Raw genomic sequence first — 24,627 nt, 5'->3', positions numbered from 1 at the left:
TATAATTATTCGCTGAACAAATGTGCAAAGAAGAAAAACATCCTAAATCAAATGTTGTACATTATACCCTGACACCCTGAAATGGCCTTTCTTCTTTCCAGCGAATGGATATTATGGGCTGTTGTGCTGAGGCTGACTTCCAGCCATTAATTCCATTTCAGAGGAAACTCTGTCTCATTTATAAATCAGTTAGTACAATCATTTGATCACTTGGCCACATAACGAGAAGAAATTGGGACAATTATGGAAATTATCGGGTGTGCTAACAGTAGTAAACTTTTACCTCGTAGGTTTGACTCAGATTTAAGCTGTTCAACTGTGAAGAAAAAGAAAAGGACATTTTGTCAAAGATTGTGGCTAAAAGGTCAAGGCGTCATTAGAAGTGCTATAGTATGGCAACTTCTAGAAAACTCCCCCACTCCCTTTACAACATGCAAATGTAGTTTGTTTTTCGTTTTCAGTTCATAAATATTTCAGAAATACATTGTAGAAGGTAAGTTATCTAGCATTGCTCAAGAAGATGAGAAATATTTATTATAAATATCTTTAAATGGTGTTTATTAAAGAGTAATTTAACAGTTTTCCAAATTATAGAAACAGCTTTTTAAGGATCATGTGACTGGGTGTGTATCTAAACCCGGTTTCTGGAGTACTTAACACTCAGCCACTAACTGGGAGTGGCCCTGGAGCAAATCGCCGGAATGTTCTGGCTCGGAGTTACTTATCTGTACCAAGTGGATGATATCTGTCCAGGATTCTTTGCCACTGGCAGGCTCAAGTCCAGGAAGGGCCCCCGCCATCGACTTGTGCAGAGAGCTCTGAGTTCCTAAAGGGACCGGGTTTGGAGAGAAAGGTGATCGGGGGCGCGCGTAAGACAAGCATCCCCAAAGTTCTTTCACACAATTTGGAAATTCGGTCTGGGGGTTGGAGTCTTTACATGGCCATCAAAAAGGAAAATAAAAGAAATTGCAGCTTATATTTTCATGTTATTACATGAAAAATGCTCTAATGTTTTATCTTCACGCCAAAAGAATTTATGGTTAAAACTTCAGAAAGTGGCGGTTCTCTGTAAAAATCATTTTTTACACGTAGGAAATCGGAATTGAGGCCATTTTCCTGTATTACTGGAATAAAAGAAAATTCCGGGGGGGGCGTAAGCCCCCAAACAAAACCCCTTTATCCAAGATTTTTCTCCTCGACTGTGTTTCTATTCAAAGCTTGGTTGGTACCGTTTCCAGGGATGAGCAAAAGGAAACGTTTAATAAGTAATTGTCCAATCGAGTGGCCCTTCCAACCCAGCTTACTTCCGCCCCGGGAATCGGAGAAATCCTCAAAAGCCGGGGCACGCTTTCCCCGCCCGTGTGCTCGGAGCGGAGCTCAGCGGTCCCCGCGGGTGGTCGCGCCGGGGGAGGTCGGGTCGCGGGGACCCCCGCCCCTCCTTGCGTTACTCAGGCCTCGGTGGTGCGGGGCGGAGCCGCCGGGCGCAGGTGGGGAGGGGCGGCCCGAGCGCGTCGGCGACACCCCCGGGGGGCGGTGACGGCGCGGCGGCCGCACCCCTCCCTGGGAAGAAACGGGCCAGGTGGGGCTTCGGCGCCGGGTGCCAGCGGGGAGGAGACTCGTGCCCCCTCCGACCAACACCAACACCCAGCCCTGTCCCAGCTCCTCTGCGCCCTCGCCGCCCTTCGAGCCACAGCTCTGCCTCCGGCTCCCGGCCCGTCGCTGTCCCCGCGCTCGCAGTTGCCGGGACGGCTCTGGTGGAGAAGAGCGTCCTCGCGACACTTCTGCGCTCCCTTGCGTCCCCACTTCCCGGTGGTCCGCCTTCCCCGAGCGGCCCGCCTCGCTTATGCCCCGGCGCTGAGCCGCTGTCGTGAGTGCCCGGCGACATGAGCTGCAACGGAGGCTCCCACCCGCGCATCAACACGCTGGGCCGCATGACCCGCGCCGAGTCCGGCCCCGACCTGCGCTACGAGATGACCTACGGCGGCGGCGGGGGCGGCGGCGGCGGCGGCGGCACCTGCAGGATGTACTACTCGCGGCGCACCGAGCAGAACTCGGACGGCTACTGGTGGGTACCGCCCGGACAGCGCACCGCGCGGGGCTCCGGCGCCTCCACCTCTCCTAACAATCCTAGAGCGCCGGGACAGGGAGGGACCGGCCTCCTCTGGCCCACCGGGAAGCCCGCGGCCAGAAGGAGGAAAGTCTCTTGGCCCGAGGTCACGAAAGCAGTCCCTGACCGCGCTGGGGGCAGGATCCGGGTGTCCCGACGCCCAGCGCGCCGCCCTGACCCGGGAGGGGGTGTGGGTGCGTGTGGGGACAGGGGAGGCTCCTTCCTGCGAGCGGGGACTAGGTCCTACCTTTCTCCCTGTCGTCACTCCCCTCCCCGCCCCGGCCAGCTAGGGGCCCAGGAGGGCGCGGGCAGGGCCTCGGGGCCCCCTTCGCAGCCCCCGGGGCTGCCCGTGCGCGCTGGGCCGGGCTGCGATCGTCTTTGTCCCGGCCGGCAGGTCAGGCGAGGCGGGGCTGCGACAACAAAACCCAACCTCTCCCGGCCCTGTCCAGTGGCCACCGTGCACACAGGGCTCCGTCGTCTCTACAGGCTCACCCCAAACTTCTGGTCACCCCGAGACCATGGCCGCAGCGGCGCCTGTGCTCCTTGGCCACCCGGGGCGTTTGTACCGAGGTTGTGGGTGGCGCGGGGTTTCGTTCCTAGGAGACCCCGCCGGGGCCTCCCATGTCTTCTAAATGAAGCTTTTTTGCAGGGCCCGGGGTCGAAGCTCGGCCGAGACGAGCCGGGCCCCACGTGTCGGCCGCGCCGCAGCTTCTGCAGCGAGCGCACCTGAGGCCCTGCGCCTGGGCCCTTTGTTTCCTCCTTTTTAAAAAGCACCGAATGAATGACCCCAGTGGCTTGGTCGCGGAGCGCCGGTCCAGGGTCTGCCCTTTGATCCGGACAGTGCGGGCAGGGGGTTGTGGAGGGGAGGGCGACGCTGTGGGCCTGCGCTGGCCAAGGTGCCCAGGAGAGGCCCACCGGGAAGAGAGCTGGAACAGGCCGAGGGGGGTTAGCTGGCTGGATGGTGGGCGCAGATAACGAACTGGTCTCCCCAGGTCCCCGGAGCGGCACTGCCTATGCCCGCGTGAGCAGTGGGAGCCCCGCAGCCCACCTCCTCCCCGTCCCCTGCCAGCCCGTCCCTCGTGGGGCTTTTGGGAAGAGGCCCTGAGCTTCAGGACGTAGTTACCCTGCGTTATGGCCCTAGGCTGGGGAGGAGCAACCTGAATGCACTCCAGGGGAGTTTTATTTTGCAAGAATTTTGAAGGCAGGGACTAGTCGAGTTGCTACCTGTTTTCTGCCTAGAATTTTTTTTTTTTTTCAAATTTCTGGAACATCTTGATAATTTATTTTCTCTTCTTTGAGTAAGCGGAGAATTGTCTCAATCTTGGAGCTCTTTGTTTTATGAACAAAATGTGTCTGGGGATTTCCAGGAAAAAATGTGCCAAGCAATCAGAGACATAAACAGTTGGGTTTTAGAGTTTGTTTTAAAACTTTTCCAGCCATTTAAAATTGAAACTTTTCTCTCGCAATCTTCCAGGATTTGGGAAGCACATTCATTAAATGTGTGGATTACCCACAATTTCAATCCAAGTCAGAAGGTGCAGATTCTTTAGTAGTGCATTTTGGCAATTTATGAACCAAGTTCTTATTGTTTATTATTAAACATGCTTCAGTTATCCTAGATCTCCTATCTTTTAAATTGACATTAGTCAGTACTATTAATTGAATAGTTCATTCTTTTAGCTTCTTAGACATTTTATAAAGAAGGAACATTTAAATTAATTACTTATTGATTAATGAGCTGCATAAAGAGACGTGTTTTATTAGGATTCTTCACTGAAACATTTTTTCAATGTTCAGGCTCAGTGTTTTTTCATTGCATAGTATCATTTCTTTTGTGTTCTATTTTTCCGACTTCCAGCCTGTTTATAAATCTGCCAAGTTTTACATCTCTCTGGGAGGGAAAACAGATCCAAGTAAAAAATCACTCACTTTGAGGAGGGATTTTTTTCTGCACATTGATGCTGATCTGCCCGGCAGCGGGGTGTCAGGCTCAGAAGTTGGAACTCCGCAGGCGATCACATTCTTTCCAGATCTAGGTAATGGAGATTACCTCCAAGCCTGTCCCGGCCTGCAGTGGTGTGGCTAAATACAAAGTAGCCCACAAATGCTGACTTCGGCATTTTCAAATAATGGCGACTGATCGAAAAGAGGCACCGACACCTGTTTTTCTGGTGGCATCACGGTTTTGTGCCGAGGGATTTGTTTGTCTGTGGCACGCGGTTGTAGAAGTAGGGCGTCCTCTCTGCCCAAGGGGGCCACTGCTCTCTGCTCAACAAATGATGGTGAACAATTTCATCAATACTTTTTTTAACCAGAAATTTTTCTAAGTAAAGACTTCTTTTTTTTTTTTTTTTTTAAGGTAGAAAAACCAGTTTGAAAACTACTGGTTGAATTAAACTCATTTATTTCAAAAATTGCTACTTTATTGGCTGAATTAGTGATTTTTGAAATGACTGTTGTATTTAGCCTTTCCCTAAATAAACTAATTTGAGTGTGTAGAGAGCCCAAATCTTATTTTTCCTTTTATTTTTATTTATTTGTTTGTTTATTTTGGGGCTGGCTGGTACAGGGATTGGACTCTGGAACTTGGTGTTATCAGCACCGTGCTTTGGACTAACTGGCCAGCTCCCTGTTTTTCCTCTTAAAATGACCGAGAAACATCTCCCCTCTGCCTGTCCTTTCCACTAATAACACTTGCCCCTTTCTAGGATAGTATTAGATCTCATTTCCCCACCACCTGCCTGTCCTTTTTGTCTTTATTTTAGGTTGGATGGAATCTGCAACCACTTTATTTAACTTCTTGTGTTCTGCTTAATATTTTGTTAACATTTGGTAAACGTTATGCGCTTGATAATATAATAGGCATAAGTTTTGAAAATGTAAACTTTGGATTTTTCTTGTATAGTACATTAATATTGTTGTTCAATTAAAGCAGAATTACTATAGTCTTATTCCTGTAGTTAAAACAAATTCCAAATCTGTAGTGAAATCTGTTACCAGAGTAACAAAGTCTCATGGTTAGATCTTTCACAGATCAAAGTGTGGATTTTGTAGGCGGATTAAAAGCAGAATATAGTCATTAAGCTCACAAATATGTGGTTATAATATTAATGCTTACTTTTCTCTCAATCTCATGATTTCAAAACCAAAATTCATGTGATTGCTATTTGAAGTACATTTTAAAGTTTGTTTTAAATTACCTTTTAAAAGAAGCCTTTTTCTTAGTGAGAAAAACAGGTCCGTTTGCATCGAATTTTAGAGCAGGAGGGACCACTGAGTTTCTATAGACCACCTAGTCTATAGAAACCCCACTTTCCTATGTTAGAGGCAATAAGCTGAAGACTTGCCCAAGATCCCAGAGTTCACTCACGGCCCTGTTGGCACGAGAACAGAAGACTCCTTACCTTGGTCCTCCCTGTGCCTTCAGAACTTGACCTTTAGACTGGACAGGCCTGTAATTACACAATGAAAGTATCTCAAATCCCATTTATTCTTTCATTCAGCAAGTATTTACTGAGCATCTGCTGCATGCACTGTGTTAGGTGTCTGGAAGATTCAAAGTGAAAATAGCAGGGTGTGAAAGGAGTGTATGCTCTTTAAAGGAAGATAAGTACAAAGTGCTGTAATACAAAAGGGTCATGGACAGGAGGCTGTCAGTAGCTTCAGAGGCTTCACAAGGAAAGGAGGTAACATCTGTCATGGGGGCACTGGTAAGACTTTGTAAAGGAAGTAGTGTTGAATTAGACTTAGGAGTATTTCAGTTGGTACAGATGGATGATGGGCAGAGAAGAGCATGAGGAAGTCTGAGAGGCCTATAGAGGGTCTTCACTGTGAGTGGGGAAGAAGTGAGAAGAAAGGAGGAGGGCTTGTTTGGAGTGCCATGGAGAGAGGTTGGATAGGCAGAGAGGAGCCCTTGCAGGTTTTCTTAGAGGCCAGTGAAATTCTCCTCCAACGAAAGAGCAGGACAATCAGATGACCCTAACTGAGCTTGGGACTGTTTCTTTGGCAGCACCATGTAGGGTGGGGTGGCATGAAGTGGGAGAGATTGCCAGGAGGAGTTGGCTTTAAAAAGCCATTGCACCAGTGCAGAAGCAAAGTAATGAAAGTCTGAACCAGGGCGGGATGGGAAAGTAGATGTCGCTGAGGTGGAGTGACAGCTTCAGCTAAGCGTTGGATGTGAGAGGCAAGGGAGAGTCTGAGAAACAGCCTTAGAGCTTCGGTGACTCAGACAGTGGATATCCTAAGTATTTTCTGGGAAATGATTGCAAAGTAAGATTCAGTTTTGCTTAATACATGGCAGAGGGGGCTGGCCAGTTAGTTCGGTTGGAGCGTGGTGTTATAACACCAAGGTCACAGGTTCAGATCCCAGCACTGGCCAGCCACCAAATATGTATATATAGATATATATGGCAGATGACATTTACATGGATATTAAATTGAGTAAGTTGTATATTTTATGAAAATATCAGATCTATGGTTAATAATAGTTACCATTACTTGGAAAACACCTACGATGCGCCAGGTATATTAGGTACAGGACCTCATGCCTCACCACAAACTTCCCAGTTTACAGATAGGAAACTGAGGTTTAAAGTAGCTAAATGGGGCTGCCTGGTCAGCTCAGTTGGTTAGAGCACAGGTTCATAACACCAAGGTCTTGCCCAAGGTCACAAAGCTAGTAAGTAAGTGAGCTAGATTTGAATCTGGCATATACCACAGTGATCCAAGGAAGGATCAAACCTTTGTTGTTAAAATTCATGTTTTCTACTTGTACTTGTACTGTTTTCTGAGTTTTTCCTTCTTTTTAATCTGTTGCATTCCTCAATCTGCATTCCTGTGAAATATTTATTTCATAACCATCCTATTCTTTTTTTAATACTCTTGTGGAGTTTCCATATGCTTAAGGGAAAAAAAAGCAACCCAGTATGATTCTGCATTAAGCTAATTGTTGGTCAGATCTATTGAATGGGACAAAACAGCTTTCAGCAATAGTTAATTTTTTCTCTAAATATGGGCATAATGTTATTGTTGTTCAGGTAACAGAAATATGTTGGGAAGGAAAAAACTGCTGATGCCCTAGATATCTCAGTGCTGATGTCTTAGGGTGGAGGAAAGGAGGCTTGGGTGTGACTTGGGGAGTCTATCTTGACTCTCAGCTAACCAGTCTTTCCAGCTGAGGAGGTTCTAGAAGGACAGTTTCAGTCTGGAGGCCTTAGTGCCAGCAGCTCAGAGCACTGCCCCACCTTTTGCTTTTCTCTTACCTCCTCCTGCTGGGCTGGTCCTGGTGATCCTGCTGCTTGAAACAGTCAGGTGTGGTTCTGATGTTCAAGCCAAGGGCCCCAGAGGTCCCAGGACTCAGACAATGAGCCACTCGTTTGAAGCAACATCCTGTAAAATGCTAGTGCAGTGCAATAATTCACACCTCACCACCAGCACCCTGGGTCCAGGGTCTTCAAAGACCTCACGAATGTGAAGTCTACATTTCACGAATATGAGAACACTTCAGTGAGAAGCTGCAGCAAACAGATCAGAGGTTTCGCTTGGAATTTAAAATGTTGACACACAGACATGACATCCCTTGCTCATCTGGCACCTGGGGGTGGGGGTGGGAAGAAGGAGTTGGCTTCTTGATGGATAACCAGACAATTTGTAAACTAATTTTTTTTTAGGCTTTAGTAAAATGTTAGTTTTTGCATAAGGAAGTAATCAAAATAGAAGTCCCTATTTTGGCATTGAATTTGTGAGGACCAAATATTCATATTTCATCTCCACTTAATAAAAGAAAGGAGGGTATCTTTTTTTTTTTTTTTTCCTTAGCCCTTCAGTAAGTTTCTTTCATGCTGTTAAAATGTATCACTCTCTTTGGCTTCAAACAGTTATTTTTGAGTTTTGTAGGTAATCTTAGCAACTCCTGAAAAATGCCTCATACTTAATACCCAGTCCGTTTCTTCTTTCTCCTCTTTCCCTTTTTTCCTTCTCACCCCTCCCCCAATTTGCTGCAGGATGTCCTTAAAATTATGAACTGGGGCAAAGACAAAAACACAAAAATGAAATCTCAGAACCACGTCATAACGACGGCTGCAGCCACCGCAGTACGGCTGCGAGGAGCTAGCTTCTGCAGTGCCTTGCAGACCTTACTGCCCTGCTAAGCCTCACCTGAACCCCAGGACGTGGGTGTTCCTACCTGCCACAGCTGCAGAAGCTCCAGGAACTGTGAATGGATGTCACTTTTTGCTCAAAGTCACAGGCTGCTCAGCGGAAAGTGGCTGAGCTGGGAGTGAACTCGAACTCTGCCCGACTTCAAAGTCTTTATGAAGTTAATGATATGTGATCAGTTTGCTCCGCACCTCCCCCAACACAATCTGCCAAACACACAGTGTGAAAATAAAGAGAGAACTATCCAGAAAGGAAGCAGAACTTTATTGGAGTCCTGCTTCCACAGCTCCTGGGTGAGGACAAAATGAAGGATTAGAGGAGGTCCTTTTTCTAAAATCTATATTAAAAAAACCCTTTTTGTTCACTGTTGTGGTGGGAGTGGGGGGGATATACGTGCTCCCTGCTGTGCTGTTGAAATCAGGGTGATGAGTGGTAATATCCTCAGATCAATTTCTCATTTGCCTTTGTTTTTCTTCTGCTTTTGTAAGATAGACAAACACGCATTAAGTTTCTTCTGTGTGCAAAAGCCTGTGTTGTTATGTGTGTGTAGGAGTTGAAGGACTAAGGTGTGGGGGCTTTGCTCTCCAGGAGTAGGGTAGCCAGGTGTGTAAATAACTTGTTCAGGAATCGGGGCACAGGTGTGATCAGGAAGGTTCCATAAAGGAGGAGCATTTGGTCTGTAACTTCTGAAGGATGGACGTATAACATTTCAACTGATATACAGGGTGTTCAGTAAGTCTAGGAGGTAAGGTATCATCCTTAAATGAAGAAATAAAATATACTTTTTATTTAAGATCCTTTAAAGAAACCCAGAATAGTGAAAAACGTTTTGAAAATTATAAAGAACTAAGCAAATAGGCCCTAAGATCAATGTTAATGCATTACATAAATATCGTAATTTCCAACACATATTTACTGATTTACTGAGTTGTTCCTAGGCCAGTATTCCATGAACCTGAATGCGGAGAGACTTAAATCTCCATTTCTGACACATATGAAAGACCCTATGTTGATTAAATGAACAAAAGAAAGAGGAGAGAGCAGAAGAGAGAGATGGAAAGAGGGAATCCAATGGAAGAGAAAGTATATAAGCAAAAAGAAATATAGAGTTAGGTGGCATGGGCCAAGTGTCTAACGAACAGTATAGATTATTATAAAAATATTTTTATAAAACAAGGAGAATAACTTTTAAAAAATATTTTTTATCTTGTAATGCTGTATGCTCCTCTTCAAAATATTTGTCTTGTATTTTTTTTCCCCTACAATATTCTTGGCAACGATTGTTAATTGACTCCTTTAAGACAGCTAATTTTGGAGTCTTAGAGAAAGAAAAGAGTGTTAGTTGCAGGTAGTAAAATAAAACAGAAAGCTCTTTAATATTGTTCATACTTTCATCTTTGGATTAAAATCCAGGACTTGTTTTCCTTTTAGCCATGGATAAAGGATGTTTATACAAATGTTTGGAACCATTACTTGTTTAAACAAGTTTTAGAATGAACTTTTAAAAAAAAGTTTGCACAGGCAGGTTCTTGGTAGTATGAATCACTTGTCTTTGGGAGTTGGAAGATAAAACAGAATTTGAGAAGAGTTAACTTTTCAGGATGTGTTATTTTTTTCAAGGACGGCTATTAATTTTAGTTTATAAGTCAATATTATTTTGATTGATTTGACCCAAGTGAGTTTTGTTTTGTTTTACTTTTAAAAATTGATTTAAAAATTGAAACTTGTGGCCTGTTAGTTCAGTCCCTAACATGGTTTAAAATCTCCCCATCCCTAGCACCCATGTGTAACAGTATTGCAATTTTTTTTGAGGCTAGGGACTTTTAAAATCCTTATATGCTTGTTAAATAAGTATATCAATTTAAAAATTATTTCTTCATACATGATAGAATTTAGCATTTTTCCCAAAGTGCACTATGTGAATTGAAGAGGAAACCTAGTAACCATTAACCAGAACATCGACTTTTGTGTTGTTTTCAACAAGGAAAAATGAATTTGGTGGTATCATAAAACAGAGTTACAGAATGAGTGAGTGGAAGAAATCTTAGATATCATCTAGCCCAACAGATAAAAAAAAAACTTATATAAAAAGAAAAAAATCGAAAATTATATGCTCAATAAAAGAATATGATCTGACTTAGAATGTTTCGAACTACACACAACTTTTAAAAAATGCACATATCCAACTGACACATTGGGTCAAACTCCTTTCTACCTGCACTTCCACCTTGCTTTAAGCGCAACCAGGTCTATGTGGATTCTTCACTGGGCTAAGAGAAGCAAACTGAAATGGCAAAGTAGATTCTCTTTTCTCCAGTCACTAACCTCCCTTTTTCTTGTTTTGATGGACTTCGCTACTCACAAGGTGTACACCTGGTTCCCTTTCTCACCTAGGTCTGTTTCCAAAGGGTATTCTTGGCCACACCTCAAGACTAAAGTGGGATTCTTATGGATAAAAGATAGGATAAGTTAGATGCTACTTTAAGGATCAGATGCAGTCTTGAAATTTTGTGTATAAGATGAAATTTGGGTAATCAGTCTGTCTTTCCCATATCAGTCTATCTCTCCTATAGACAAGTACCAAAGATTCTTAATTTCATTGTTCCAACACTTGAGCTTTTGATCTATAACTAACTTCTCCAGTAGTTGGGTAAAAAGCTGGCAAGTTTTATATTTTGTGCTCAAATGAATTTGGTCTCATGTCATATTAAAAAGACTTGGACGTTATTTTGGTACATTCATTCACAGTTGAATTTGAACTCTCTGCCTCTGTTTTTTTTTAAAATAGGTTCTTATTTTGGAGTAGTTTTAGATTTGCAGAAAAGTTGCACAGATAGTACAAATTCTTGTATATCCTTCTCCCAGTTTTCCCTGTCTGCCTTTGTCTTATAGCTCAGTTTGTGGTAGCTTTCTACAGTGACACACACTATTAAATCATTTAAGAAACTCTGACTTTTCATTGTGCTAAGAGATAACCCTTTAATTTACATGCTTGGGACTGGCATTCTTTGTGGGAATCAACCTTGGAAAGAAATTGCTGAATTTCTAAATGTTTCAGAAGAAAGGTACCCCTATCCCCCCTTCAGAAGAAAGGTACCTGCATAAAGAGAACAGATATAATTATGTAGGAACTTCCTAATTCCTTATTCATCCTAGGGTTCTAAATGAGGTTTCTGTTTTTTAAATTCTTTCCCTTGTCTCTTGAGTGCCTTTCCTCTATTTTTTGGAAAGATTCTGATTCTAAGTCAGTTGGAATTTTGCACAAGGTAGGACAACAGATGTGGCCTTGTTTCTATTTTGTCTGTATGAGAAACGTGCCAGATTTCCAGTGTAACTCTGAGTGGAAGAGAGAGGCTGGTTGCATTCATGGGGGTGGTGTGGGAATCTGCCTGGTTTTGATGGGTGGACAGTTCAGGTGCTGTTGCGCTGCTGTTGTCTGGGCCTGTCTGGAGGAGCCTGCATCGCCACTTGGGTGTGGTTCCCAGGCACGGCTGGGTTCCTCACCCACATGCAGCTCGTGCTGGCTTGTTGGGGAACCTTGCTTGCAGTGTGGGACCCCAAATAGGTGGCAGAAAGAGAAAGAAAATGCTTCCTATGGTAGGATGACACACAGTCAGGCACCGTGGGAGAAGCTTCCACATTCTTGGGCTCCTACCCCATCTAGGCATAATAGAGCCATTTAAAAAAAAAAAAAAATTTTTTTTTAAGCAGTGAAATTCTTTCTTTAAAAACCACATGGAGGGACACACACACACACACACACACACACACACACACGAAATTCCAGTTTGTCAGACAGGCGTCAGACTCATGAAAGCAGGCGCAGGCTGGCCCTGCTGAGGGGCTAGTGTCTCTGAAGCCCTGGGAGGAGTTCTGGCTTCTTGTAGCACATTCATGAGGCCTTTTCACAAACATAAAGCAATAATTTGATGTGCTTTAAATCACTCTTAAACTGAACTACAGTAGGACATGCTGTGGAATAATGTACCTTGGCAAATTAAAAAGTAAGACTTTTATTATACCTTGCTCTTTGTTGTCGAGCAATATGCCATCTTCTTCTGTAAAACATGGATCATCTACAACATTCTTCTCTACCACCACTGTTGAAACTTTTAAGGTTTCTGCCACGTGTCTTCCAGAAAAGTAACTCATTTTAAATATACATTGAATGAGCCTCATTGCAGAGAAAAATATTTATTCTAGGAATCTTGAAAAAGGATTGTTTTTGCATTTAAAAGCTCCACTTTCTCCACATCATGATTTCTTTACCATTAGTCTTTTACTGTGATTGCAGGAAATACTTTTGTAGAGTAAGCTGCTCTCTCATCTCCTACTTTTTCTTTCAGCCAGACTAGTCTGTGAAATCTTCATGCTCTGTGTCTGAGACCAGGTGGGTCTTTCCACAGAGGGACTTGAGGTGTTGGGGACTTGCATTAGGGACCAATGTGGTATGAAGTGGCTTTGTGTCATTGCCAGAAATGGATTTTTACAACTCGAAGGAGTATTTCTAGATTGGATACTAGACCTGGAGGTGTGGGGGTAGGGGAACTTGCTGTGAAGGACATTACTGGGCTAACTGGTGAAACCTGAACAAGTTTTGTAGATTAGAAAATAGTATTATATCCATTTTATACTTCCTGATTTTGGTAATTATACTGTGGCTGTATAAGTGAATATCTTTATTCTTAGGACATATATGCTGAAATATTTTGGGGTAAAAGCCTCGATTATTCTCATGGTTTAGGAAAAAATAATATGTATACATAAATACATACACATTCATATATGGAGAGGGGAAAAGGGAAATAAAGGCAAAATGTTAACAGTTGTGAGATCTAGGTGAATGGATTCACAGGAGTGTTTTTGTTCTGTTCTTTCAACTTTTCTGAAAGTTTGGAATTATTTCAAAATTGCAAACAAGTTATTACATGTCTGGTTTCTTTGTGTTTGTCTCTTCAGCCAAACCGGAACAATGTCCAGGCACCAGAACCAGAACACCATCCAGGAGCTTCTGCAGAACTGCTCAGACTGTCTGATGCGAGCGGAGCTGATCGTGCAGCCTGTAGGCTTTCTTTATTCTCGTGGCTTTGACTCTCCTGGTCCTGACTTTGACATTCCTGTTCAGTGACCTCTTTCTCATACTTAGTGTTTAGAGATTATCTTTTTCTAAACAGACTAGAGAGGGATGCATATCTTTTTAACCTATTTGTAATGTTGGTTTAACAATGGGAACCAGTTTTCACACAGCTTTTTTTTTTTACCCAACAAATGTTTATAGATTGCTATCCTTTTGGGATTGCAGCGACCTATGGTTATTTATGTGTTTTGGGAGTACAGATGGTCCAATTGACTTAGGATTTTTTGACTATGGTGGTGTGAAAGGCATACGCATTCAGTAGACACTGTATTTCAAGTACCCAGACAACCTTTCACTTTCAGTATAGTATTCAATAAATTACATGAGATGTTCAACACTTTATTACTGAATGGGCTTCGTGTTAGATGATTTTGCTCAACTGTAGACTAACATAAGTGTTTTAGCACATTTAAGGTAGGCTAGGCTAAGCTATGATATTCAGTGGGTTAGGGGTATTAAATGCATTTTCTACTTACAATATTTTCAATTTATGGTGGGTTTATCTGGACATAACCCCATCGTAAGTCAAGGAGCATCTGTATTTTCTCTTCTCAGAAACGCAACGTGATATGTTTCTGTCACTGGATTGGGATGGATCATTATGTCCATTCTATCCTATTCTATTCTATTTCTTTATTCATTCATTCGTGTCTGGCCAGCAAGGGGATCTGAACCCGTGACTTTGGTGTTATAAGGCTGCACTCTAACTGACTGAGCTAACTGGCCAGCCCCTAATATGCATTCAATTTAACAAGATTGATTTTTCAGGGAAAATGACCATATTGGGAGAATGATTCTATTTGAGAAACATAAAAATGTAGAAACATAAGCAATTGAATGTTGAGGGAAAATGGTACCATTTGTGAAAACCTCATGATATTTTTTAAGATAACTGAGATGTCTTAGGATATCATCAAATCAGGATTAGAAATCATGGGTTCCATGATATTTGCTGTGTAAAGTCTTTATTTTTAAAACCCCTGTAGCATTAACATTTGCTCCGAGTTAGCTAAAAACAGACCAGAGAATGGAGGAGCTATAGCCACCTTTTTTATCCCTTTCCTGAGTTATTGCATCTTTTTCAGCAAAGGAATTGAGTTCCAGTCTCCCCGATGCTGACATTAATGTCAAGGTTACATCTGGAATCTGCCTCATCACCAAGTATACCCCTGCTAAGTAGTCTATATTTGAAACAGATTGTAAGGAAGCAAATTTATGGGTCTGTTTGGAGAATATCTTAATGTTCTAATTTCTTAGATACTGTCTGAGTTCCAATTCTTATTCATTTTGTCCAGTTAAAAAAATAACCGCTTTAGTCCATGTAAAAAGATATGTAGGACCCAACAAACTAGCTTGGTTCCAATTCTGGTTGTTCAAGGTGTCTAATTGAAACATATTCTTTTGGATGTTCATCACAGAGCCTTGATTCCTTTACATAAAGCAAAAGAGGAGGCACCAGTGACACACCCTGGCCCTGGACCTGATTTGTAGTGACTATGGAAATGTTTTACATGTAGATCTGAAAATTTACATGGCACTATGTTCTCAGTTTGTTTTTACTTACATGCGTGGAAGTGCAGTAAAAACAGGTTAAGGAAATAGTATCATATTTGCTAACGTTTCTGGGTAGAGGAATGAGGTTCGTTTGGCTGAAGCCAAATGAAAGCAGCAAATGTAACATTCTAGAGAAAGCTTGTGTAAGTGGCACGAAACAGCACAAGAAACTTTCTATATTTTTCAGACTTTATTTTGAGATGATTATAGACTGAGAAGAAGTTGTGCAAGTGGTACAGAGTGGTCTTGTGTAGCTATCACCCAGCTTCCCCAGTGGTGACATCTGACATAACTGTAGTGCATCATTCAAACCAGGACGTTGATTGGCCCAATACAGTTAACCAGAGAGAAGCTTTTTTTTTAAGAACTGAAAAGTTATGTTTTCATAAGGTGCGGGAAAAGCTCAGTTTGTGTGTAAAACGCCCTATCTGGGATAGTGGTACAGTGTTCCTAGCACCATGAAATTCCTGTGAGATGAGTTCTGTGCAGATTATGAAAGATCAACGTGTAACATACTGAAGCAAGGGAAAGATTAGCATTCTGTAAATATGCCTTTAAAAGCCAAGTGAAAATTTAAAAGACAGTCCACAAATTTTGGTTGACGAATCTCTCTTCTTCTCTTAAATTAATAACATAATTTCCAGATAGAAATTTTTTGCAGTTAGATGAGGGGGAGGACATATAATATTTATGTTTAGAGTAGAAGTTTTATTTTCATGAATGCACGGGAAGGTTTTCTTTCCAGTATTATGTGTTTTGCTTCATGTGAATTCTCTTAGGAACTGAAATATGGAGATGGAATACAGATGGTTCGGACTAGAGAACTGGATGAGTGTTTAACCCAGGCCAATGATCAGATGGAAATCACCGACAGCTTGATCAGAGAGATTCGGCAGATGGGCCAGCCCTGTGATGCTTATCAGAAAAGGTATTGCCTACAGAGCCTGGATCAGACAGGCCTCAGGAAGAAGAATGCCACACAGCTGGTCACGCTCAATCCCATGATCCAGGTCTTCCTGTGGGGGAAACACAAATGTTCCCAAGGAAAGGCTTGCTGACTTGGTATTTTGCAGCTTTATGTATGTCTAATATGAATTGACCAAAACCACTACCTTCATCTTTTGTGGAATCCCAAAGATGCCATTTAACAGACTCGCCCAAGAGAGTGTGACCATTCAAAACTTTAGTTCTTACTTTTAAGAACTGAGTTCGTTGTGAGATGCTAACTCCATTTAGAGGGCAGCAAAGACCTTTGGGACAGCATTTGACTTTTGAAGAGTCTAATATCGAGTCAAGCTTAGTTTAATTGATACAAAAATGAGACTTCCAGGGTTGGAAACAGAACCTTGAAAACAGAGATATGTAGTCTAAATTTGTTCTCGTGCTACCTAGGTCCGGGGTACTAGGATAATCCCTAGGCCCAAACTCACGAAAAAGAGAGAGGGCCTACCAGGTTAGGCAAAGGCAGTTACACATTCCATGATGATTCAGGCTTTGAGCATCTTCCTAAGATTTCATTTTTGTAAGTGATCAAGATTCAAGTCATAGGGTAAAGAAAAAAATCTTCAAATAAAACATTTGTGGCTTCTTTATTGACACAAAGGAGGCTTGGAACAGGGGAAATTTGTCATAGGCTGTTTTCCTCAATGGTCTGTTTTCCTTTCCTTTCAGACTGCTTCAGCTCCAGGAGCAAATGCGGGCCCTTTATAAAGCCATCAGTGCCCCTCGGGTCCGAAGGGCCAGCTCCAAGGGCGGTGGAGGATACACTTGTCAGAGCGGTTCCGGGTGGGATGAATTCACCAAGCGCCTTACCAGCGAGTGTTTGGGGTGGATGAGGCAGCAAAGGGTAAGAAGCTTCTAGATGGACAAGTGTTGGTTCTTAAACATCCCGAACCTGTGTACAGAGTGTGGCAGGCTCAGCCCCAGTGTTCTCGACCTCAGATGGTAGCAACAACTTGCTGTTTTCAGAATTTTCCTCCTATACAATTTGAAAGTGGTCTTTTATTTTGAAAGAAACGAAATTTCAGGGAGTTTTTTTCCTTCCCCCCTGTGTGGCTTAGGGAGTTGGCCGCATTGCTTTATGTCATACTTTGTCACACAGGTAATATCTAACAGGTATGATTTAATTAGATTTTGAATATCCAGCTCTCACCATTCACAACCAGAAAATCTGTTGTGGGAGTTCATGTGCTAAATAACTTCATTGTTCTACTTGAGTGCTAACTCACTTTATCTGTATTACTGATAGGTACGTAGGGGAAAAAAAGGTTGTAGGTACTTAGGAAAGAAAAAGGTCGTGGCGGTTCATTTAAAATGTTAACAAATTGGAGGAGCTGGAACTGGATATGCTGGTTTGGGCTCATTGGTTGCTGACCTTACATTTTTGAAGTGTCAGTTGTCTCCCTATGCAACCATCAAGTCACTGGGGGTGGGAGTGAAGTAGAATGATGGCAGAAGTATGTACCGATCCTTTCCCTAGAACTGCAGTTTCTACAGAGTATTTTTCAATGCTAATTATTATGTTGTTTTATGGAGTAATTATGCCCTATAATGAACAGGTGTCAGTAGAAATATGCCATAATCATGTAGATGGGAATTTCATAATGAAAACCTACTACTAATGAACCATCCTTCTCTTGGGAAGGTGGATATGTTAGAATATGTGGAGAGATCAGTTATTACTCACTGTGGTTGTGGTTGTAAGTTTGGTATGATTAGTTCTTGTTGGACCAATTTAGCAGGGGTCCTAAAATTTCTTAACCACTTTAAAATTATTGTGTGTGTTCTTTCTTGAGTGCTGAAGGCTTTTGCTACTAAACATTCATTCATGCATTCACTTATTCATTCATTCAATTAAATTTTTCTCCTATTTACTATAAAGACTATAGACTATTACAGAGGTGGGGCTTACAGAGGAGAAAAGTCAGTTATAATCTTAAAAACCTAAGTACAAACTTATTTGCATGTTTTCAAATTTCCTTCTAATCTTTGAACACATTTCTTGAAGATTTTTATATGTATTGGCATCGTGCCAGGAACTAAGGGTTTAAAACTGATCTATAGTCCTGAAAATGAATATTTGAAGAAAAGATATATACACCCAAATGCCAAATTTCTGTCCAGATCAGTGTGTGATTAATTGCCATGTGAGAGCTATGGTGCTCTCACCCCTGTGGAATGGAGCCATCAAAGGAAGACTTGGCAGAGAGAAAGGGGCTTGAACTGCATCTTTAAGGATCCACCATGGTAGGCGAAACAGCCTTTGGACCAGATTAGCTGTGAAATGCTGTATACCCTAATGTCTTCTTAGTTAGTATGACAGTTATAGAAAATGACAGCCCATAATTTCTCATCTTCTGTATTCATGTCAGCGTAGCTTTTTAAGAGTACTTTGTAGCAAAGAGTCAACATTTTTAAATTTTGGAAAAAGGCGTTATCACATGAACTCAGTTATGTGTCATTTTCTAACAGAAACAACTGAGCGATGCTTTTCAGATCAGGCAGGCGGCCCTCATAGTTTCAAGCAAACTAAAAGCGGTCTGATCACTTACTGCAGGTTTGCTCTAGGATTCTCTCTCTCCAGCCCTTTCCTCTTATCCCTTCTTCCCCCAGGCACAGCCTGCATTCTTCCCTCACTCCCAGGAGAATGAGCTGCAGGGCACAGCTGATAAGTTTCCCCAGCAGAACTATCACAAGGCAGGCGCACATCTCCTGTGCCAGGTTTTTGTTTTCTTTCCCTAACTTGTGTTTCTGCTGATGGACGGGTCAGATATTCTACACCTGGCTGGTAATGAGCGGTGTCAGCTGGAGCCTGGTCATCTCATTAGCTTCCCAGTGCACACACCTGGCTCTATTTTAAAGCCTTTGAGAGGCTCTGCAAGAGAGAAAGGTCAAAATCCTGGGTAACCTTCAGTTGTCTGACTCTGAAATGGCTCCCCTTTCTTGAAGCCTGGCCAAGTACGTGAGAACACGGATGTGGCTTAGAACAATGTCTGTTATGTTCTTGCTGCAGTGCCAGACTGGAATGTTGGCCCTTGGCATGTCCAAGTGATGACACAGGTGATTTGGAAATTTACATGTACTCATGCAAAAGAAGGATGAGATAATGGACTTGCCCCAGTGTGAAACTTGTGGAACTATGTGATCAGTTCTCATTATGTGGCATTCTTAAATTTGCAACTCAGATAATAAGTTTAGTCAGATTTAATTTTTAAAACAGCTAACATAAATCCCCTATCTTAATATTGCTAACATTAATTGAAATTAAGACCTTGAGTATGTATAGTAACTTTCTTTTGAATTGTGCCACAGGGAGTTTTGCATCCTGAAAGGGAAAGGTTAAATGCTAGATTTTAAAGAGCCAACATTTATAGTCATCAAAACAATGTAAAGAAATAAACCGTGAAAGATACTTTTAGGTTAGCTATTTATCTTGGGAAGCAGCGCATGATTGTAGTTAGCAATTTTTGATGCATATTTTAAAATGAATAAAGAAATGTCTGTATTTTATAACATCATTATATCATACATACATATGCATACCTGCTAATATCTATGCACATGCACACTTGCATGGGCACATGTGGATTTTTTTTTCAGAAGAAGGTCTCAAGGGTGTCATTTCTGAATTTCCTCCTCAACCCATCTTGAGTTGGGATCAGACAAGTTGAGGGGAAGTATTTGGCAACTCCCATTAGCTGTTTGGGAGTCTTAAACCTTTAAAAAATATTTTGGTTTCAAAAGTGCTTTGTACTTACCATCTTTAGTTTTACCTGAAGCAATGTCCTATATGTCCCTTGCTACTCTGACCCCTGACGCTGTAGATAAGGGGGTCAGATGCCAAGGAGCGAACGCGAAGGGCTCACTCTTTCTCTGCCCTTCTTCAGGCGGAGATGGACACAGTGGCTTGGGGCGTGGACCAGGCCTCAGTGGAGCAGAACATCAACAGCCACAGGGTCATCCACAACACCATCGGAGACTACCGCTGGACACTGGACAAAATTAAAGCCGACCTGGTACTTTTCAGTGTTTCCTCTTGGAGTCTTCAAAATGGCATAATCAAGGATTGTGTGATTACTCTATCCCAGGCCATTTGATCTGAAACATTAGGCTATTATTTCTTTCCCAAGAGACTGGAAATTTTTAAAAAATCCCATTTCATAAGTGGGGAAGTGGAATCAGATAGACCTACTAGGGATTGTATTAACACCCAAAGAGGAGTTAAATGGAAGGCTGAGACCATGCAAATGCTCATTTTGTTTGCAGTTTGTAAATAAGCATTTTGGGGGGCAGTAGTTTGTTTCTGCAGAAAGAAGAGAATCTATTCCGATAGAGAAAATGCTGCAGTCATATAGTTTGTGTTGTTCGTGGATCCTTTCCTACGTGGTAAAGTGTCTTTCTACTGAAGGAAATCACGTCTCATCTTGACACTTCTGTGCTGAAAAAGTCAGACTTGAAGCTGGATCGAGAGTTATGACATAAAATATCAATCTGATCTTGAGTGCTTTGTTTCCCCCCCAGATCTCTACATTTTTATTTTTATGTTAATTAATTAATTTATTTATTTTGGCTTCAACACATATATTTATTTCTTATGGTATGGAGACCGGGAAGTCCAAGATCCAGGTTCTGTTCCTGGTGCACTTTTAAATCATCCTCACTATTTCTTCCAGCTTTTTTTGCCTTTCTTTTGTCCACCTGAGTACCTGACCAACTTTCTGCCTCAGTCTTTTAAGGTCTAGTGAATCCTAAACCATATTTTCAAACTTTAAAATATTTTGTAGCAAGAGACTCTACGTGACAGTGATCGGGCCTTTACCATGTGGAGATGGTGCTACTAGGCCAGCAAGGGTTTGCCTTTAAACCACCTGGGAAAGTGTCCCTGGGCATAAGAAATGTCATAGAGCAAATACTTCTGCTGAGGGATCTGAGGCCAATATCTGAAAAAAAGAAGGTTTACAAGGGCTGCTCTTTCTATACATGTCCACAGGAGGAATTAAATAATGACCTGCTTTTTGTCATCCTCTAGCGTGAGAAATCTGCTATCTACCAGTTGGAGGAGGAGTATGAAAACCTGCTGGTAAGACCACTTATTCCTCAAGTGCACATTTCTGTCGTTTTCAATTGAGTTGAGTTCCATGAATACCAGCCATCTCCTGGGAGTGAGGTACCTGCTTGGCATAACACCTAACCACCCTGACGTATGCCTGTAGATGCTAATTTTGTTACTACTGCTGAGTTTCCTTTAGATGTGAATTTTAAATGCTTTTTTTCTGAAGACAGTACCTAGTGCTGTTATGTTTGCAAGTTGTGTCACATAAGTGGCACTTGTTAAGTACTTGCAGTTAAAGCAGTAAAGCTTTCCCATTTGAGAATTGTGGCCTTTTGATGACGTATAAGCAAAAATAAAACTAATTTTCTTCAGATAGAGGGCTACCAGACCATCATCACCATTTTATAACAGACTGTATTGGTCACTCAATTTGTAAGAAAAGAGATTTACATTCTTCTGCCTACTTGTCACCGTGTCTTCACTTTTCCAGCATTTGCTTGTTGGCAGTGATACTTTTTAAATAACATGGCTAGTGGTGACACAACAGTTTTCCTATTAGGGCTGGGTGTGACTCATGGCACCTTGAAGTTTTGCGGGGAGGGAGAAGTTAGGAAAAACTTGATTTTCCTCTTTATAGTCTAAAGCTAATTATTGAACCCAAACACCAGTATTTGAATCAGGATCCTTTGTGATTAGGCTATTTGAATCTAAAATGCTGTCTTGTTCATTGAAGGTTGGTATGGATGAGGTGAATGTTTTACCTATTCTTGTGAATTTTTTTTTTTTTTTGGTAAAAGGAACCACAGGGTTTTCATCTATGAAATCTGCAGAGAACACATCTGCATATTGTTATTTTAACGCTGCTTTTGAACTTCCTGTGCAGAAAGCGTCCTTTGAGAGAATGGACCACCTGCGACAGCTGCAGAGCATCATCCAGGCCACGTCCCGCGAAATCATGTGGATCAACGATTGCGAGGAGGAGGAGCTGCTGTATGACTGGAGCGACAAGAACACCAACATCGCCCAGAAACAGGAGGCCTTCTCCGTAAGCTCCCCAAGTAGCTGTAGACGCTTGTCTCGAGGCTGTTGCCTTGGAGGCTACAGCTGGGGATGAGTGGCCTTTTAATAATGTCATCAGCCACTTATAACTCAGCCTCCCTTGACATCTTGAAATGGTCATGAGAAACCATTCCTTCTGGAAAACTTTTCAGTGAGTTCAGAGGGGCAGTACCTTGTTTAATATCCCAGAAGACAGTGGTTTGTTTGGACGGGGTAAGAATCGGTTCATTCAGATAACCCAGAACGTGGGCAGCACTGTGGGAAGGTGTATTGAGACCTGGACTTAGAACATCTCAGGAACAGTTGTAGTTGTCATTCTGCCTGTGTGATCTTGGACAAGCCGAGTGACAGTCTGGCCCCATCCGTGTGCTGTCCTGTCTCAGACATCCTTTCTAGCCTTCAAAATGCTGTGATTCTTGAGAACACAGCATGATTCTTTGCCATTGTTCATTTCCAAAATGCAGGTTTGTATTTAACTTCCTTTAAATACTGTGGAAGTGATGGAAGGCTAATGGTGAATTACTTCAAAGGATTTGCTTTTCTTTCATTCACAGATACGCATGAGTCAACTGGAAGTTAAGGAAAAAGAGCTTAATAAACTTAAACAAGAAAGTGACCAACTTGTCCTCAATCAGCATCCAGCTTCAGACAAAATTGAGGTATGCTTCATGAGGTTTATATTTGTTAGGGAAAAAAGAAAATTTTCATAAAATAAGACTATGCGAATGAATGATTCTGATTCATCATAAAGCCATGTCAACTTTATTTTTTATTTTCTAGGCCAGGGGTTAGGCAAACTTTCTGGATAGGACCAGATAATAAATATTTTGGACTTGTGGGCCATTTGGTCTCTCTTATAATTACTTAACTCTGCCATTGTATTGAGAAAGCAGCCTTAGACAATATGTAAGTGAATGCTCACTGGCTGTTGTATTGCTAGGGCTTAGGCTCACAGACCCTACAAACCCATTGTACAGACTGGGTCACAAACCCCTCACCTGCAGGTCCACGAGCTAGTTAATAGGAAAAGACCCTAGGAGCTGTGGGTAAAAAATTAATAGGCTTTATTCAGATGCAAGCTTAGGTAGCTAGCAGCAGCAGCAGCCGCCCTAGTGACGTCCCAGGGTATCCTGAGGGCACTGTGGATTAGAGCCACTCATCCTTTATACTATGTCCGATAACCCAAGACACCTGGGCACACATACACCACTACATTGGACAACAACCAAGAAATACCAGGGCGTATGTGCATATTTAGATCAAATGCTTGGCAAGATTCTGAACATCCGAGGGACCCTGACCATTTTCCTTCACTTTCCCTACAGCTGTGTTCCAATAAAACCTTATTTACAAATATAGGCAGTGGGCTGGATGTGGCCTATGGGCTGTAGTCTGCTGATCCTTCCCTAGACTACCATCTGTGAGCTTTACTCAAGGCCGATGATGTTAGCTGGTAGCACTCGGATGGCCATATTGGTTGTTTAAAAAAATCGAAACTTCCATATCAGTTGGTAAGAGTTGCTGTCTTAAGCTCCCAAGCCCTCTGCCTGGATGCCTCAGATCTCCTGTGATCCAGCAACTGTCCAGGAACAGGGTTTGGTGTGGCGGAGGCACCCTGCTCCAGTGCTATCCCCAGTGTCTGTTCTGATTGGTCAGTAGCTGTGCCATTCAAGTAATAGTTTGACTAATATTCCTAATGGTATCTATTTATTAAAGTTAATTTTAAAATTTAACTTCTGCCACACTAGGAGTTTTCTGGTGGGAAATTGTTTTCAGTTTTTAGAAAAAAGTTTGCTTGACTTGGAATTGGATAAAAGGGTATTTCCTAGCTTTCCTTCAGGCTCACCTGTATCTCTAGGAATGTATGTGTCTGTATGACTGAGCGGAGGTAAGACAGCTGACATTTTCTCCTTTCAGGCATATATGGATACTCTTCAGACGCAGTGGAGCTGGATTCTTCAGATCACCAAATGCATTGACGTTCATCTCAAAGAAAATGCTGCCTACTTCCAGGTTTTTATACTTAGTCATAATTTCGTTGTCTTTTATGTCTTTTCTTATGGCTTATTTTTTTAGTGTTTTTAAAAGCACTGAAAATATTCTTGAAAATATTGCATAAATTCTGTTTATTGGTTTTCAGTTTAGAGGAGCATAGATTTGTAACCTGGTCCCTAGTCACTCCTAATCTCTTGTTATCACATACGTAAATACTTCCTGCTCTAATCTTTCCCTTTAGCCACCTATCAAAGGGAGGCTTAGGGATGATAGTCCTCGAAACAGCACTACTAGATGGTACTGCTTACTGAGTTGCTTTTCATTGGCGTGGGATCACTCTCATCCTTAACAGTTTTTTGAAGAGGCCCAGTCAACTGAAGCCTACCTGAAGGGGCTCCAAGACTCCATCAGGAAGAAGTACCCCTGTGACAAGAACATGCCCCTGCAGCACCTGCTGGAACAGATCAAGGAGCTGGAGGTATCATCTCAGATGCAGAGCCGCAGCAGCCACGCCTAGGGGGAGATGAATGCACCCCCCAGACGCAGCTCATGCTGCTGATTGGTATT

At 42.3% G+C, this 24,627-nt stretch overlaps 1 protein-coding gene across 2 annotated transcripts in view; it reads left to right on the top strand.

Annotated features, from left to right (window-relative positions):
• The first annotated feature begins 1,636 nt into the window (after positions 1 to 1,636).
• Positions 1,637 to 24,627, top strand: part of DSP (desmoplakin) — a 41,914-nt gene continuing 18,923 nt past the window's right edge. For both annotated transcript variants that reach the window (XM_063096509.1, XM_063096508.1), the window contains exons 1-10: positions 1,637 to 2,065; positions 13,223 to 13,325; positions 15,734 to 15,882; positions 16,626 to 16,800; positions 19,841 to 19,969; positions 20,983 to 21,033; positions 21,890 to 22,051; positions 22,620 to 22,724; positions 23,983 to 24,078; positions 24,413 to 24,538. In XM_063096509.1, coding sequence (XP_062952579.1) covers positions 1,884 to 2,065; positions 13,223 to 13,325; positions 15,734 to 15,882; positions 16,626 to 16,800; positions 19,841 to 19,969; positions 20,983 to 21,033; positions 21,890 to 22,051; positions 22,620 to 22,724; positions 23,983 to 24,078; positions 24,413 to 24,538 — 1,278 coding nt within the window. In that variant the 5' untranslated portion in view covers positions 1,637 to 1,883. The remainder of the gene's footprint in view (positions 2,066 to 13,222; positions 13,326 to 15,733; positions 15,883 to 16,625; positions 16,801 to 19,840; positions 19,970 to 20,982; positions 21,034 to 21,889; positions 22,052 to 22,619; positions 22,725 to 23,982; positions 24,079 to 24,412; positions 24,539 to 24,627) is intronic.

Source organism: Cynocephalus volans, chromosome 5, assembly GCF_027409185.1.
Source record: "Cynocephalus volans isolate mCynVol1 chromosome 5, mCynVol1.pri, whole genome shotgun sequence".
Classification (NCBI taxonomy): Eukaryota; Metazoa; Chordata; class Mammalia; order Dermoptera; family Cynocephalidae; genus Cynocephalus; species Cynocephalus volans.
This window is presented reverse-complemented; position numbering and strand designations above follow the sequence as displayed.